The sequence below is a fragment of the Macaca mulatta genome, chromosome 9 (assembly GCF_049350105.2).
Source record: "Macaca mulatta isolate MMU2019108-1 chromosome 9, T2T-MMU8v2.0, whole genome shotgun sequence".
Classification (NCBI taxonomy): Eukaryota; Metazoa; Chordata; class Mammalia; order Primates; family Cercopithecidae; genus Macaca; species Macaca mulatta.
Window position 1 is genome coordinate 113,851,177 of NC_133414.1, and position 16,830 is coordinate 113,868,006.

General features: G+C 58.7%; 2 protein-coding genes across 6 annotated transcripts; both read right to left on the bottom strand.

Annotated features, from left to right (window-relative positions):
• Positions 1–2,662: 2,662 nt before the first annotated feature.
• FGF8 (fibroblast growth factor 8) lies at positions 2,663–12,895 on the bottom strand. 5 transcript variants are annotated; one of them, XM_077947359.1, is made up of 6 exons: positions 8,413–8,658; positions 8,284–8,320; positions 7,674–7,760; positions 7,276–7,456; positions 4,026–4,132; positions 2,663–3,185 (listed from the first exon to the last, which is right to left on the bottom strand). In XM_077947359.1, the coding sequence occupies exons 1-6, from the start codon at positions 8,442–8,444 to the stop codon at positions 2,895–2,897; spliced, it is 735 nt and encodes a 244-aa protein (XP_077803485.1). In that variant the 5' UTR covers positions 8,445–8,658; the 3' UTR covers positions 2,663–2,894. The 5 variants fall into 5 exon arrangements, with proteins under 5 accessions (XP_077803485.1, XP_077803489.1, XP_077803488.1 ...); XM_077947360.1 differs by having other exon boundaries at positions 2,685–3,185; positions 7,276–7,423; XM_077947363.1 differs by lacking the exons at positions 7,674–7,760; positions 8,413–8,658 and adding an exon at positions 12,822–12,895 and having other exon boundaries at positions 7,276–7,423.
• Positions 12,896–13,837: 942 nt separating this feature from the next.
• NPM3 (nucleophosmin/nucleoplasmin 3) lies at positions 13,838–15,921 on the bottom strand. Its single transcript, NM_001194502.3, is given in 6 exon segments — positions 13,838–14,153; positions 14,248–14,375; positions 14,780–14,873; positions 14,994–15,113; positions 15,355–15,440; positions 15,787–15,921. Coding segments are annotated over 5 exon segments (537 nt in total). The 5' UTR covers positions 15,905–15,921; the 3' UTR covers positions 13,838–14,153; positions 14,248–14,256.
• Between the last annotated feature and the right edge of the window lie 909 nt (positions 15,922–16,830).

Below are 16,830 nucleotides of genomic sequence, written 5' to 3' on the forward strand. Positions count from 1 at the left end.
TGTGTGGATCAGCTGGGCTCACACGCAGGCCCTCAGTGGGTGTGCGTGGTCAAGCCTTGAAGCAGCCCTCAGCCTGCCCCTGGGCCCTCGCAGCCAGCACCAACTCCGGACTGAGTGGCAGGGGGCCTTTTGGTTGAGAGAAGCCCAGTCCTCCTCCCTTTTCTGGGCCTTGCAACAGTTCCCTGCTTGTTTTCCCCGAAATAAATGGGCTGAGCATATTGGGCCGGCAATAACCCCTTGAAATCAGTTGTTATCACAGTTAACAACCAGTTTGGCTTCAGTTCAGGCTGTTAACTATCAAACCACTAAGTGCCGGTAATGATTGATTCTTGGCCAGTTGCAGCTTGAGTGGGCTGTAAAACCCCATTAGTGAGGGCTCTGTGGAGGCAGCGGCTCAAAGATAAACAAGTTGATGGGTGCTCTAGCCTGGCCTAGCCCCAGTGCTCTGGGCGCAGCTCCCATGGGTCCCTGGCCTGGAGTCCTACCGGGAGTCAACCTCTTCCCAAAGCCACAGACAACCTCAAGGACCAGGTCCCAGGTCCCACCCTCCTGTCCCCCTCCACATCCCCTTTCCCCATCCAGGTGTCTCTTTCTAGAAGTCAGGTCTGGCTCTCTGCAAAGCTCCCCTCTTCTTCCATGATGTAAACATGGCACAATCCCATTGTCACCACCCTGGAGGACTCAGGCCTCCCCAGCCTGGGGGCTTGAGGATTAGCTTTGGCCAGGGCCAGCCTTGGCCCAGCCTGGCCCCACGTTGTGGCCAGGATCACAGGCGGAGAGCCTAACATTCCACCCCCACCAGACTCCCTCCTACCCAGTGCCTTCCCCCAGGAATTGCTCTCAAACAAATGAAATGCGGGTAATTACTGGGCTAGGGGCTGGACAGGAGACCGTGCAGATGAAAGCGTTTCCTGGACGGTCCCTTCATTTGCATGGCATCAGAAGCTGCTCAGAAGGTGTGACTTTTCCCACAGTGAGACCCCAGCTCCTTGCACAATAAAGCCAGGCTGCTCACCCAGAATTAATTAAAGGGGGAAGGGAGCAGAGGAGGAGGCGCTAAGAGTGGGGGGAACTGGAAGAGAGACATCTAGGGCCCCTTCGCCACATCCAGTGTCTTCGCACCAGCAGAAACCCACTATCTCCAGAGTCCCTCACCCGCTGTGGCAGGCCACAAGAGGTGGGTGAACAGGCCAGCCTCTCTACTGCCAGGCTTCCCGCTAAGCCTCGAAATTCCTGATCTGCCGGGGTGGGCTAAGCCTGGGACTTGGGCCTGAAACTCTGGGAGGAAGACTTGGGTTGCTCCCTACCCCAGGAGATGCCAATGGACAGAGCCCTAGAGGAGCGAGGTTTCTAGACTGGCTCAGTAGCTGGGCTGTGGGACCAGCCCAGGGCATCAACAAGGAAGGCAGCAGGAGCAGCCCCAATGGGAGGCCTCAATGATGAAGGCTGGGCCAGCTCTGCGCTCAGGAAACTGCTGTGGGGCCTGGGTTCTTCCTCCGTGTCGCGGGACACCGGTCTCACCAATCCACACGCAAACACCCACCTGCACCCTTGCCCATTCCCTTCTCTGCCCATACCATGACCTGCTCCTCCACTCCCACAGCAGCCCTCTCTCCCTCCACACACGGCCTCCTGCTTCTCCCCAAGGCCATGACTGCCTTTAGTTCTGCTCTGGGCCTATGAGCTTCCCTTCTGGTGCCATCCGGTGCCCAGCTCCTCTCCCGCCAGGCCCATCCTCCGACGCAGGAAGCCTCTTCCTGGAAGACAGTTCCCCAGGCTCCTTGCAGCACTGGAGCTCAGTGCTTTCTGCCCACAGCTATCTCACCAGATCACCCAAAGTTAACACTTGTCCCACATGACAATTGTCAACACCAGTCTTGGTGGTCCCCCTCCAATGTGCCCCCACCTTGGACCCTGGCAGTTGCTCTTCTCTTTTATTTTCTGCAGCCTGAGTCTCAGAAAGACCAAGTTCTGGAATCTCCAATCGGTCTCCCACATGGACCTAGGCACTCAGAGAGGCGTTTTTTAAGATGATTAAATCTATGATTACAGCTCTGGTCCTAGCACATCCATTATTTCCGGCCCTGAGGTGGCCTGGGGAAGTGTTAGCAATGGCCCCTGTGAAGTGCAAGGAGGTACACATCTGAGAGCTCCAAGGACTAGCTAAGAGCCTCTTCTTGCCCCTCTCTCTGCTTCTGTCCTTTCAGGAAAACCCCTCAAGTGACAGTGATGGGGATGGTTGACAGGCAGGGGTCCTTAGGCTGGAGGGAGGCTGCGGTCAGAGCTGGTGCCTGGTCATTTGCATCTCCCAGCTGCCCACCAGCTGGGGCAAGGTTGGGGGAAGGGGCTGACCTGGGCAGGACTCACTCTCCAGCACATATTTTTAATATGCAAGTTAAATAAATATTTCAATCATTTAATAGCCAACAGTCTGATACCCACTTCTAAGAGGACTGGCCTGTGTCACAGTCCTTTCCTCCCTGCCCCACCTGGGGGTGCAGTGGAGTTCCTGGCTGCCCGGCCAGCGGGCCCTGCAGGTATTGGGGCCTCAGCAGCACAGACCAGAGAAAGCCCCCCACCCCTGCAGACCCCCAGCCGGAATCCCAGTCTAGGCCACTAATGGGGCTCTCTGAGAGTTAAGAAGACAGACACCACAGCCAAGTGGAATACAAAAATAGAGCCTCTCTTTTGTTAAAAAAAAAAAAAAAAAAAAAAAAAACAACAAAAAAAAACAGCAAAAACCCAACAGCAAACAGTATCAACAACCGGAACCCAGGGCTCCCCCAGCACCTCCCCAGCCTGCAGCAGCGCAGAGGTCATCTTGCTTGAGTTTTGGGCGCCCTACAGGATGAGCCTGTCTGTGGTCTGGCATTGTGGGGAGGGCCAGGTAGCACCTATCGGGGCTCAGGGGCCCAAGTCCTCTGGCTGCCGCGCAGGCTGCGCGTGAAGGGCGGGTAGTTGAGGAACTCGAAGCGCAGGCTCTGCTCGGTGGTGTGGTGGCCCCGGGGCAGCCGCTTCATGAAGTGGACCTCGCGCTGGTGCTGCCGCGTCTTGGAGCCCTTGCGGGGCCGGCCCTTGCGAGTGAAGGCCATGTACCATCCCTCGTACTTGGCATTCTGCAGCGCTGTGTAGTTATTCTCCAGCACAATCTCTGTGAAGACGCAGTCCTTGCCTTTGCCGTTGCTCTGCAGGTAGGGGGGCCAGACACCATGTTACAGAGCCCCCCCAGCAGAGGCAGAGGGTGAGCGGCCCCAGACAGCAGGTGGGCACCCCAGCAGATGGCGAGGTGGGCAGGAGCTGCAGCCCCACCCCCTGCCTGGGCACCCGCTCTCTAATCCCTCACAACCCGCAGCCCACCCGGCAACTTCCTGTCCTCCCAGGCAGCAGTGACACATGGCTGTCTACAGAGGGGCTGGGCCCCAATGCAGAGAGGCAGAGAGAGGGGCCCAGAGCCTGCCTGCTCTGGCCTCCTGCCCGCCAGTCTGGCCACCCATCTCCCCACCTGCCCCTCTCACCCCCTCAGGACTTCGGCTCCCTGGCCCCAGGGCAGCCACCCTATGGGGGAGGGGAGGCCTGGGAGGAGACACTGAGACCCCAGCCCCAGAAGCCTAGGAAGCGGGGAGCTTGAGGCTGGAGAGGAGCCGTGACTAATGGAACCATTGCAGAGCTCGGCCGAGGGGCTGGGCCTGCGGCTTACTGAACATTCCAAATGCTGGTACCATGTAATTGGACATAATAGCAAAGCAATTTGGCGATTTGTTAAAAAGATATATGGAATTTACCAACCCCCCCCCCAGCCCCTTCCCTAGCCTTCATTCTTCCTCCTTTGCCTTTTATAGTTTTCATCTCTCAAACAGCTTCCTTCTCCCTCACCCCTGCACCCAATCATGAGGTAACCCCAAGACGGCCCTGTGGCCCTCTGCCTACCTTGTTAGGATCAGAGCACAGGACCGTCCTGGAGGAGTCCAGCCAGCCCAAGCCACTCCCCAGGTCCTGCGGACCCCGCCTGCCTGCTGGAGCCTCACCTTGGCGATCAGCTTCCCCTTCTTGTTCATGCAGATGTAGAGGCCCGTCTCGGCTCCTCGGACTCGAACTCTGCTTCCAAAGGTGTCCGTCTCCACGATGAGCTTTGCTGTCAGAGAAGGTAGGAGGATGGTTATTGGCAGATCCCTGACCCCAGCTGGCCCACACACTTGTCACAGCCCAGCAGCAACTGCTCCAAAGACCAGGAACCCAAAACATGGACTCCAGCTCCAGCCCAGCTGCTAACATGCTATATAACCCAGAGAAAGGGCAAGGTGCTTTTCTGGACCTCAGGCCCCAGCCCTGGGTTTAAAGAGAGCAGTGGACGGGATTATGGTTTTCAAACTGGGTTCTCAAGAGAGGTCTTGGGAACATCAAATTGAAAAGGCTGAAGTGCCATTCCTTCCACCCTCTTTTTAAATCTCTTAGATTGAGGCTCTAAGTAAAATTTAATTGAATCAGAGTTCCATGGCTAATCAAAAGATCTCCGAGGATCCTTCCAACTCCGAATATCATGTGCACGTGCCTCACAGGTCATTACAAACATTTGGGTGCAGTGGTGACCTCCAGTCCCGAGGCCAAAGATAAAAGCATTGTCTCCTGTTTCTGCCACTTTGGGTTCTTACTCACAACTTTCGCCACCCCCAACATCACCAGGCTCTGCTCTGCTGAGAAGGTGCTAGGGATGGGGACAGCTCTCCCTAAACACATAGCCCAGAGCAGGCTGCTTTCCCAGAACCTCAGACACCTGCCATGAGGATCCTGCCTCTTCCCTGTGGTTTCCCAGTCACCAGGGCCCCCACCCCCAGTGTCTAGAAATCAACTCAATCGCCTTTTCTCTTTCAGCCTCATCACAGCTGGGCTTCTCAGCCCAGTGACCAAATATCTTCTGTGGGTGAGGAGGAGGGAGAATCATGCCCGCTGGCCTCTTAGTCTGGAGGCCAGGAGGCAGGGCTGAATTCTATGCCTCCTTCCCCACTACCCTCCCCTTAGACAGCCAAGTTGCCACAGGAGCCTGTCCCGTTCACCTCTCTATGCAGTCCTCTCTTATAGGCTGTCCCCAAGGAAGTAGTGAGGCTGACTTCACTGTTTGGGAAGGGACAGAAGGTGCTGGCTCTCCTGCCCTCCCTGCCACAGAGCCCAGCCTCTCTACTCCTTGAGAAAGCCAATTGTTGGACTTAGCCTGCATTGACACATGGCACCTCCTCTGTCCCTGAAACCCATGGCAGGGGTTGGGGGCACTGAGGTCAGCAAGTCAGTCATCACTGCTCAGCCTGTAACGTCCCCCTCTTTACACAGGTGCAGTGCTGGGACCCAGTGGCCAAGCCCCCAGTTTGGCCCCAAGTCAGCAGGGAAATGCAGCTGTCACCTCCCTGCCCGCCCACCTCCTCCTGGACCTAGCCAGTCTGCTCATCCCTTTCCTGCTCTGCCTTCCACAGCAAGAGGCAGCTGTTTTTAAGGGCCAGGAAGGATGCTGACTAGATGAGTGAGAGGATGCCACTCTGCGGACTCTGGCCAGATGCAGCAGGCAGGGATGAAGTAGGTGCCTCTGCATCTTCCTGGGGCGGATAAAGAAGCCATTGAGACCTCTCTGCTATTCTCCCCAGACTCCTCCAGTCCTGGCTGAATACCCTGAGCCTCTGTTCTTAGGCCCCCAGCTCCTATCCTGCTGTGGGGCAGGGACTAGGGAAGGTGGGAAACCTCTTAGATGGCCAAGGAGAGAAGTGGGCATCAGACTTCCTCTGATGTCTGAAGATGAATTCCCCCACATCAGCTTGGCTTCTGCTTTCTCCCCAAAATCCAAGGATGCTGGGCCATTTGCTCTGATAGAGCAAACTCTGGAAGAGCCAGGCCTTCGTCTCCTCTCCTTAGAAGCTGAGAAGGGCAGCAAGCAGCCAATTTGGAGGGACAAAGGGACGGTAGGCCTGCTCTGCCAGCCCAGCAGGGGGGCTCGGCCACCAGGCAGGCTGCCCCCACCCCCACCCCAGAGAGCCCCCTCTCTCCCAGGTCGGTTGAATCTGCTCGGATCTGGAGAGCTGGGGCTGCAGTTTACGGCAGCTCCACCGACCGGGCTTTTGGAAAGCTTAACATTTTCAAACCTATTCTTCCACCCCAGTGACAGATTTATCCCAGGAAAATTATGTCTCCTCCTCCAGCTTTGAAGGGAAGTCAGCTACGTCGATGCAGAAAAAATGCAGCGAGACATACTCGATCCCCCAAACTGGCTCAAGAAGAGGAGAAAGTATTCAGGAAATGTTAAAAAAGGTGAAAGTAAGAAGAGTTTTAATCGCTCTGCCAGACGCGGGGGTCTCTCCAGAGATTCAGAGAGAACAATCTTGAACCTCTTTTTTAACATTTACAGACTTGCAACTCCTTTCAAACTCCACATCTGAAAAAAAGCTCGTTCTTTTTCTGTTTTATATCATTCTTCATTTTTCTTCTTAGCTCTTAAAATGCCTCACCTTTTTATTACATTTTAATAGAGTCTTCCCCTCTCCTTTCATGCTTGTTTAACGTGGTCATTATTTAAAGGTTTTTAAACTCACAATAATCGCTCTCTAAAAACAACACCAGCCGCCCAGAGGGTTTGCTTTTCTCTTGGTACAGGACTCTGGAAATTGGCCCCGTTTCAAGGCAGGAATATTGAATGTTTTAGAAATCAATCAGTCCTCAGCTTCTCTGCCGGCAGTAGCTCTCCGTACTGGCCACCCCACAGGGAGCCGGGAGCCCTGCCCCAGCCGCCTGGGTTCCCTGGGGAGTGAAGCAGGGAGAGCCCCTTCCAAGCCCAGTTTCCACCTGTAATTGACCCTTCTGATCAAAGTATTTAAAGGTTCCCAGCAAACCCCTTTTCCAACTGGGAGAGTTGAGGGGATTTCTCTCCCTTCTCTTTCCCACTCTCCTTTTGTGGGCCCTGGCGACATATCCTCTTTCAAGCGCTTCCCTTAAACCTAGGCCCCCTCCCCCTGAACCCCCTGCCTCCACCTGCAGCTGGGGAGGGGTGTATGAGGTGGGGGCGTGTAAAGGGAGATTCCTAGATTCTTTCATTTGCTGGGCAGGGAAGGGGGCACCTGTGGCCAAGTATTCCCCGAGGTCCCTTCCCTAGCCCTCTCTTCCCCAGCTGACCCTCAAGACACCTTTCTGCCTTAACTCCTTCCCTTCTGAGCTGGGGACCCTGCAGGCCCCCTGTCAGTGCAGTTGGGACTGGCGGTGCAGGCGCCGCTCATCCCACAAGCTACCTTCAGCGCGCCTTACCGAAGGGGTCGCCGTCCTCTGCCATGGCGTTGATGCGCTTGTTGGCCAGGACCTGCACGTGCTTCCCGCTGGTGCGGCTGTAGAGCTGGTAGGTCCGGATGAGGCGGCGGCTGAGCTGATCCGTCACCAGGCTCTGCTCCCTCACATGCTGTGTAAAATTAGGTGAGGACTGAACAGTTACCTTTAGGAAATTGAAAAATACACAATACGCCATTATAATGCTACTCCGCCCAGGGGCCCGAGTGGCCCCATCACCCTGCGTCCCCCTCACTGCCCGAAGCCACCAGCAGGTGCTGGGGTTTCCCCCAACATGCCAGCCCAGGCCACCATCCCCCACCCAGGCAAATCGGGCAGACCCAGCCCAGGATAAACAAGCCCCAGGGAAAAGCTGGACCCACCTGTTGGGAGACACCCTGGGGCTCCCGGCCAGCCCGGAACAGGGAAGCGAGCTCCCTGCCCAGCGCAGGGCCCCCGCCCGGGCCTTCCTAGAGGAGCAGGGCGCTTTTAAGTAGGGAGACAGCGCTCCCCGACCCCTGACATTTATAAAGACAAATTTACGGAGCAAATGTTGAGAGTGCAGGGGACCTGGGCACCCGATCGTTGGGCCAAACCGGCCACAAGCCTCCCCCGAGGGGCGTGGAGAGGATCTCTGCTGTAGTCACCCGGCTTCCCCTGGCATCGAACATCCATCTCCTGGCCCCGGCTGCCCCCTTCCTCGGCGGCTGAGTGTTCCCTGTGCCCCCAGCCGGCGAGGATACATGGGGGACAGTGCTGGGCTCCGAGACTTTCGCTTCTATCCTGGCAACTCACTCGCTGTGTGACCTCTGGCGGGGTGCTACCTCTCTGTGCCTCAGCTTCCTCCTCAGGCTGGCTCGGGGCTGGGTTTCTAAAGTGCCCTCAGCCCTCCGGCGCCGGCCGCAGAGTCAGTCCCAGTGCCCCCGACCGGCGCTGCCCACCCGGGTCTCCAGCCGGCCCGCCCGGCCCCCTTCTCCGCGCATCCCTCCTCACCTGGGCTTGGAGGCAGAGGACCAGCAAGTGCAACAGCCTGTGGGAGACAAAAGCGGGCGGGAGAGAGAGGCGCGGGTGAGGCGAGGGGCGCGGCGGGCGGGCGGCGGGGCAGGGCGGCGCGGTACTCACAGGCAGCTCAGCGCGGAGCGGGGGCTGCCCATGGCGCGCGGCCCCGGGGCACCAAAAGCCCGGCGGGTCACGCCGTCCCGTGGGCGGCCGCGGGGGGACGCACGGAGCAGGGCGCGGGCGGAGAGGGTGCGGGTGCGGGAGGCCGGCGGCGACCACGACGCGGCTCCGCGGGTCCCGTGGAATGTCGTGCTCGCCAAGCCGCACCGAGTCGCTGTGCGCCGCTGCCGGAGCCGGTGGCCGCTGGCTGCTCCGGTGCCGGAGCGGGCGGGAGGGTCACGGGCTGGCGGGGTGGGTGGGGAGGTGGGAGGGGTGGGGGCGGGGGGCGCCGCACCGGGCGCGAGGGGGGAGCGCGGGGCGGGCGGCGGGAGCCCGCAGCCCCCGGCTGGGAACTGGGGCCTGGATGCAGCCCGGGGCGGGGGCGGGGCGGCCGGGGCGGGGCGGCCGACGGGTCCGGGATTGGGGGTCTAGGCTAGGGGAGGGGTCTGGGGACCCGCGGTAGGGGCGGGGGCGGCCGGTCTGGGCGCCTCCCCCTATCCGCAGCCTGTGCCCTCGCGCGCTCTCCGGGCCCGGGCGCGCGGGGATGGGGGCGCCTGGGGCTGCGGGCTCTGCGGGCCAGGAGACCCCGGGCCAGGGATTCCCTGACCGCCCGGCGCGCCCCAGTCCGGTGGGGCTGGGTCTCCACCTCGGGGCCCAGCAGCTCCTGCCGCCGGCTACATAGCAGTCTCCGAGCCACCTACTGTGTGTCCCGCCAGGACTGCCCCCTGGGAGCGGCCGCTAACCGTGCGGCGAATGGCTGCGCACCCGGCCCTAGCGCAGTGCGTGCCGGTGCCACCCGGACCCCACTCCCCTGTTTCTGCCGCGTGCCCCGTCCTTTTGGTCTCTCCAGTCTCGTTCAGTCTCCCAAGGAGGCACTGGGAACCAGAAATGCCTCCCCCTCCCCCGCATTATCACCGTCACCCCTTCCCCTGTGCCCCTCGCCACACACACACACTAGCCTGAAGCTTGAGGAGCACCCCGAACCACCTGTGTGGAAGAGAGAGTCCGGAGGTCCCTGGCAGGACCCACTGTCCCCCTACCCCAGCAGGCAGCAGGGGCAAAAATAACTGTTCTCAGTAGCTTTTCCTGGGGGAAGGGACTTCCATCCAGGCCACCCAGCCCTTTCCCCCTCAAAGCCCCATTTGTTTTTCATTTCACAGATATTTACACACCTACTGCATTCTAGGCAGGGGCTGGTCAGCTGGGCCTGGGGCATGGGAGAAGGTAGGCACTTGTCTAAGCCTTTCCTAGCCCCTCACCTTGTGGCTTCCCCACTGAGATTTTGGGAAACCCTGAGCCCCCACGCTGCTTCTGTGGGAGCAGCCTGGGTGGGCAGAGATGACCTGGGACAGGTGCCCTGTGAGGAGCAGGTGATGCCCTACCAGGCTGCTGCCTTCGCCCACAACTTCCCTTCCCCACTGACCCTGCATTCCCCTGGGGGTAGGGCTGGAGGGTTTCGTGTGGTCCCAGGAAGCCATTAGGCCAAAATTAGCAGCAGCCCTAGTCCAGCCTCACAGCCAGGCCCTGCCTCCCTCCCTCCTCTGTGTCCCACCTTTCCCTGTGCCCCATCTTTCCAACTACCAGCCATAAATGCAAACACTGAGCAATGGAGAGACGGGAAAACAGAGGGTGTGTTCCAAGATTTTATCTCTCCTCAGAGAAGTAGACTTCCAGAGCACACCTGCCATCTTCCTCCAGGAGTCTGTTCACTGGGCTCTTGCCCACACAGACCTTGTGGCAAGGACCATGTCTTAAGAGCTCAGAGATCACAGTTCAAGGCACAAAGCTGGGCAGAGCTGTTCTGCAGTTAAAAGTTCATTGAATGAAAGAATGAATGATGGGGAAAGTGGCTGAGTCTTCAGACTTCAGCCTATTTGCAACTTCCCCAGGAAGACCTGCCTTCACCCCCTCCCAACAGATGATCACCAGCAACACCACCAGTAAGTGAGCACTTGTATCTGCTACAGGCTTGGCAGGCACTGTCTCCTCTAAAGCCCATGGGGAGGTGGGCTCATCAGGCGGAGACAAGTCAGGTGGACACAAGTGGCCACAGCCCAGGCCAGCCCTTGCCTCCCCTGTGCTCTGTGTTAAGGCCTGAGTCACAATTTGTTGAGTGGGTCTCTTTCCCTCTCTGCACTGCTTCAAGCGGGCAAGGGTGATGTCTGTTTGCTTGTGGTCTTACCCTCATCCCTGTACATAGCAGGCCCTCAGGCTGTTTAGTTGTGTATATTGATGAACAAATGATTGAATGGAGAGATGGGGACAGGGGACAGGCACTTCCTGTAAGAAACGGGCTTTCTCCCACCATGGACTCTCTGAACTTCAGTGAGATGAGCAGAGCAGGGAGTAGGCCCCAGGCAGGGGTGAGGGTGATCCACCCATCCAACAGTGTTTGCATGGTCCTGGGGTCACAGCCAGAGTAACTCTGGGTACCTGCCCCTCCCTGGAACGGGGGTAGGGGCAGAGCCCCTGGCTGAGACCAGCATTCAGCTCCCGCTGTGGAACCCCCAGAAGATTCTGAGGCCCTGGGCTGACCCTCAATGGTCTTCAGCCACCCTTCTTCCTCTGCCCCAGAGAAAGAAGATGGGCGTCCTGGGATCTGAAGGGTCTGAGGTCAAGTTTCAGTCCTGTCCCAGCCTCTGCCAGGGAGTCTGTACTGGACCAGGATTCCTTTACATTTGGATTTGGGGACCCTCCTGAGAAGTGGACCCTCACCTAGTTCGTTGAAATTCTCATCTCCCCAAAAGTCCCTTTCTCTGGGGGAGAGAAGCAGATGGAGGCACCCCATGAGCAAGCACCTGGCTCTGCCCCGGCACGCCCCATGACTGACAGATGCAAATATCCCGCCGGGCCCCCGCAGGCCGCTCCCTCCCTCGCTGGCTCACCCGCCTCCCGGCCAGCTCCCTCCCTCCTTTATCTTATCAAAGCCGGGTAATTACAATTGCTATTTTGTTTCCTCGAATCTGCAATCAGAGCTCCCTGGCCCAGATGAGGGAGCGCCTGTCAACCTGATCGCTGAGTGACAGCCCAGCCACCTTTCCCGGCCGCCCCCACACTCCGCAAACACAAACACACACACGCACAGACACAAACTCCCTCACCTGCAAACACAAACACACACTCCTCGGCAACACACGGCCCGTCTCCGCAGACACGCCCTCGCCGGCACCCAGACACACTCCTTCAGCCTATTTCCAAACGCACCCCTCGATCCCAGCCCAGCCCCTGGCCCCTCCAATCCACACCCGCCGGAGACCGCAGCTTGCTCCGACGCGCGCTTCCTGCGCCGGGCGTTCAAAGCGCCGCGGACTCACCGCCGACCGTTCAAATGCAAATCGCCGAGACTACGTTAAGCACTTCGGCCGCTGTCTGGGAGTCGTCTCCCTCGGCCCCCAAATAGGAGCCTGCCCTTCCTCCAGCAGTCGGCAAACCCCGGCGTATGCCTTCATCCCCCAGGGCTGTGAGGTCACAGTGAGCCGGCAGCGCTCCTACTGTGCGCTGAAGGGCAGAGAAGAGGGCTCGAGGAGAGGCGGGGGCGTGGAGAGAGGAATAAACTATGCCCAGCTGTGTCCGCAGGGCGCCCCAACCGGCCAAGATACTCCTGGGCCGAGAGGCTGATGTGGATTGGGCCCCCACTGCGGGCAGGAGCGTGCTCGGCGCTGGCCCGCTCCCACCGGGAGACCGACCCAGAAAACCGGGAAGAATGCACGGAGCGATCAGTGCCATCGCGGGGGGTGGGTGGGATAAATATTGGGGCGGCGCCGCGCAGGGTGTAGATGGGTCAGCTAGGGAGGCCTCCCCGGAGAGAGGACTCTGCGAGGCACTCAGCCAGTCTCCCGCTCCTCCTGCCACGCACGTGCCGAGGCCTTTGGAGGCTGGGGCCAAAAGGAGGAAGGAAGGGAAAGAGGAGTGAGGGCCGCAGCCCGACTTCCCCGCTCCAACTCGAGTCGTTTGAATGAATGAATGAACGTATGCACGCATGCAAGCAAGCCTCAATGGCATTCCCCCGGCTTCTGCCCAAGATTCGGCCGCCCAGAGCACTGGCGGGACTCGGAGGCCCCGGCCCCAGGGCGCCCGCCCGGAGCCTCTAGAGGCCAGGGGAGCGGTACGACCACGAACGGCTTCTACCTCGCCCGCCAGAGGGCGCCAGCCCGGCCTTCCCTCTGCCTGTCGACCGCGCTCCGCAGCGAGACCCATGGTTTCCAGCCAGGCCGCCCCTCCGCTGGGTTCCCCAGGGAAGCATTTTTAAGAGTCGTCCTGGAGCGGAGAAAGGCGCCTGCGACCCAGATCACCGCAACACAGACGGGCGTCATCTCCCTTTGTCCTCAACTTGAGGAAGAGGGAGGTTGGAAATTGGACCCCTAGTTCCTCACCACGGGCTCAGGGAGAATCTCCTTCACTAGGGATGCGCTGAAGAGCGTGCGGGTAGGTACTGAGGACGCAAGGTCTTCAAAGCTGACCTCACCTGCCCCAAAACCACCAGCCCATGATATCCCGGAGCCCCTCCCCCTTGCCCAGAGGCTGGGGGTAGGAGTTGGCCTGACCCCCATCAGGCCCTGTTCTCTGTCTATCCTCAGCCTTTGTGGCCCCAGGCTGTCTCGGGAGGCAATGTTTTGTTTGTTTGTTTGTTTGTGGGCATTGACAATCCTCCCCCCCCCCCACACACAGCTGCTGAACTGCTGACCCCAGAGCTGGTCACACACACTCATCCTCAAATCAGGTGTGTCCCTTCTTCCTGGCACAAAGACAGCCAAGTGCCAAAACTACCTGATTCCAGGCACCAGAGACCCCACGGGGTGTGGGGGACAAGAACCCCTTAGTCCAGGAGGCCAATTCCCAGGGGCCCTTTTCTGCCCCCATATGCCAGGCCACCCGGATTCTGGTTTCCCTGTCACCCAATCTGGCTAGTCCCCTCCATCTGGCCCCCGGAGTCAGGTTTCTGTAAGGTCCCAGCCCTGCTCAAGAGGGCCTGCGAGGCTCAAAGGAGGAGCGAAGCCTGGTCCCACCCTGCCCTCACAGGCCCTCTCTGGGCCGGAGCCCCTCATGGGGCTAGGGACGCACATTCCTCAGGCTGCCCAAGCCCGCTTATCTGCCCCCTGCCCATCAGCCTGAGTGCTGACAGAGGCCCAGACCCCTTGTTTGGATGCTGATAACCTCCTGCGATGGCCCTCCCCCACCTGCAGAGACTGAAAACGGGCTGAGTGTTGGGAGGTCCTCTTCCAGCAAGGCAACTGGGGCCCAGGCCCCTGGTCCTAGCCCAGGGTCGTGAGGGTAGAAGATCCCAGAGTTCTCCACCCTCCCCCAGGCCCAGGACCACCCTGGGTGCTGCCACAGTGCCACCTGGCGGTCCCTAGGGAAACATCACCTAGCACAGGAAGAAGCCACACAGGAGCTGCAAAAATCCCACACCACTTTATTTCAACCTTTATCCAAAAATGTAAAAACTATTAAAAATCTGTAGTTCTGAGTTTCCGGCACTAACTTCTAATCCTCACAGACAGGTGGGAAGAGAGGCCCCAAGAATGGTGCAAGATCAGAAAACCAGGGCTGTGTGGAGCACAGGCCCTCTCCTAGCACCAAAGACCCAAGTCCCTCCCACCCAAACCCCACCCAAGCTCTCCTCTTCAAGGAAGAAGAAACATTTACAATTCTTGAAACTTCTCGGGGAACAGGGTTCATGGCGGTGCATGGCACATGGAGCTGACCTGAAAAGAGGAAACAAGGAATCAGCACCTAGGCCCTCAACTGCTTCTCCCGCCCCTTCCCAGAGCGTGCTGGGCACTTCTCCCCGCAACTCACCAAGGAGGGCTAGGGCCTGCCCCCCTGCTTTTTGGCAGGAAGGATGGGGCACAGCTCAGCTTCTTCCTCCTCACTGTCTTCTTCTTCTTCCTCGCTCTCCTCCTCAGAAACATCATTGCTCATCGTAACTGGTGGACACACAAGCAGTAGAAGGATGGGATGTTAAGACCAGACACTTTCACACCGCATCCATTTCTTCATGCCCTGTGGTTCTAGGCTTGCAGGGACCCTGACCTCCCAGTGCTTATGGGCTAAGTGGGAAGAACCTCAGACCCTGAACTGGGTCACAAAGAGCCAAAGGAGTCTTCATCACTGGAGCTGGAGAAGCTGGGCCATGTTCCATGGAGGAGGTAGGCTTGAGTAGACGGAAAGGAGAGGGCATGTCATGCACAGGGCACAGCGTGAAGGGCACGCAGACCTGTACAGGACTGCACTGGGAGATGAAGGTGGGATGGGGCAGGAGTGCGGAGTGGGGGAAGCCTGATGGGAGAGTCTACTGGAAGCAAAGGAGAGGGCCCTTTCCTCCTCTCACCAATCTGGTGCCGCCCAGTGATCCGCACAGGGCCAGAGCCCGACTTCAGGCGGAAGGTTACAGGTGGTTGGAGCTGGAAGTCGTCCAGACTGAGCTGGGAGGAAGACAAGGATGAAGGCCTGGCCCACTCCTAGCCCACCCCACACTGTAATGAGTACTGACGTCCTCAACCCCGTCACCACCACCACCACGAGGGTAGAGCTGGGGAACTCACCATGGGTTGGCAGGACAGCTTGAGGTTGGCCACAGGGACTGCGATCTCCTGATGGTCATGGTTCCGGGCCACAACTTCTACCACATTACACTCGTCTTTGGCTCCCTCGGTGAGGCAGAGCTGGCAAGGGTACACAGGGTCTCAGGGTCTCCTCAAGCGAGGGCTGACACCACAAGTAAAGGCATCTACCCTAGCACCTGCCCAGCTTCAGAGGTCCCGGTTCACCTGGCCAGGGGAGCCGCCCATGTCGGGGGGTTAGGCTGAGGAGGTGTCTCCAAGTAAAGGGGGTCCGGGGGTTGGGTAGAGACATATATTGCTTGCCTGGGCTTATTTATTGAAACCCCACTCCCCCGCCCCTCACCATGGTTAGTGCCAGCACGTGCTCCGCATCATCCTCTTCCTCTACCTTAAAGGTGAAGGAGCGGGTGTGGCCGGAGAGCTCACAGCCTGGGAGAAATAACAGTGAGTATGCCTGAGCGTGTGTACGGGGCTGGGGGTGGGGGATGTCACCAACCCGCGGTCACGTGTAACCTTGGGCGGACGAGCCATTTACACGTCCACCTCCTTCTCTTCTCTCAGAACACCTGGGGCGCTCGGCCGTGGGCCCCGCCCAACACATCTGGGGCAGGGATCTCGCCGCCCCCTTCGGCTGTGCGTGCGAGGCCCCCTCTCCTCCAGGAACAGCAAAGCAGCCCTCCGCCCACACCCACGCCGTGAAACCCTCCGCATTCCGCCTCTCATCCCTACCTCTTACCGCCCCAGTACCACCCTCAGCCTCTCCCTTCCCCAATACCGAAGAAAAAACTGTCCATAGTGACTGGGGCTGGGACCCGCAGGCCCCCGACACCCCCGGCCCGCGTTCGGCTCTCCTGACTCAAAAACGCTAAGGCAGCTGCTGTGCCGGCGGCCATGCTGCAAGGGCCTTCTCCAAACTCCGCCCCCGACACGCACAAAGCTGGGGACCCTCGGCCAGTTCCGGCCCCGCCCATTAAAGGAGACGCTCAGTCCCGAAAGAGAAAAGGCACCGAGACCCCACAGCCCTACCCGGAGCCCGCAGCTTCTGCTCGTATTGTATCAAGACCGAAGAGAAAGGAAGTAAACATCACAGAAGAACGGATTTGGGATTTATGTTAACATCCTTGTTCATTTCCACGACTACGAGGGTGTCCACTTCCCCAAGCTCCTCGCTCTGTGTTGGAGGAGTGTCTCCCACTCTTCCAACCCAGGGTAAGCTTTCGTTAAAGGAGGTATAGATATAAAAGTTAACTCTTCTTACTCCTCCTCCCAGCAAAGGTGGGGTTCAGGGCAGTGCTTTTCCGCCACAAGCAAAGGAAATGCACTCAGATTGTCTTTGCCTCAAGAGAGCCGAGGAGCCTAAAGACTTTCAGTTCAGGAATTTCCATCCTAACATGTGTGTCCTCTCGGCTAAGCCTCTCCTAGATACTCTTCCTGCTCCAATGACCCCGCAACTTGTTATGCCTTCACTGAGCCTTAGCTGCTAGCAGAGAACTAGTTAGTTCATGTGTGTTCTGTTCCTGGCCGACCCACGCGTTTTGAGCTTTTAATTCCAAATCAGCCAGAAGTTATCTTTGCGCCCTGGATTGTCAGTTTACGCTACTCGCGCCATCTTTCGCCTTTTAAGAATCAGGCCAACTGTGTGCTTTTTCCCAATAGATAGCAAAAACTCAAACAAGAGGCCCTATTTCACACCCAGGTTGTAACTGTGGCAAGAGGGTGGGGTGGCTTGGCTAAGAACCAGTCTACTTTTCTTAGCTCTTGCCCTAAGGAAAATCTGGAAGTGATGGGAGGTAGGAGGGCTGCCTTCAAGATCCAATCT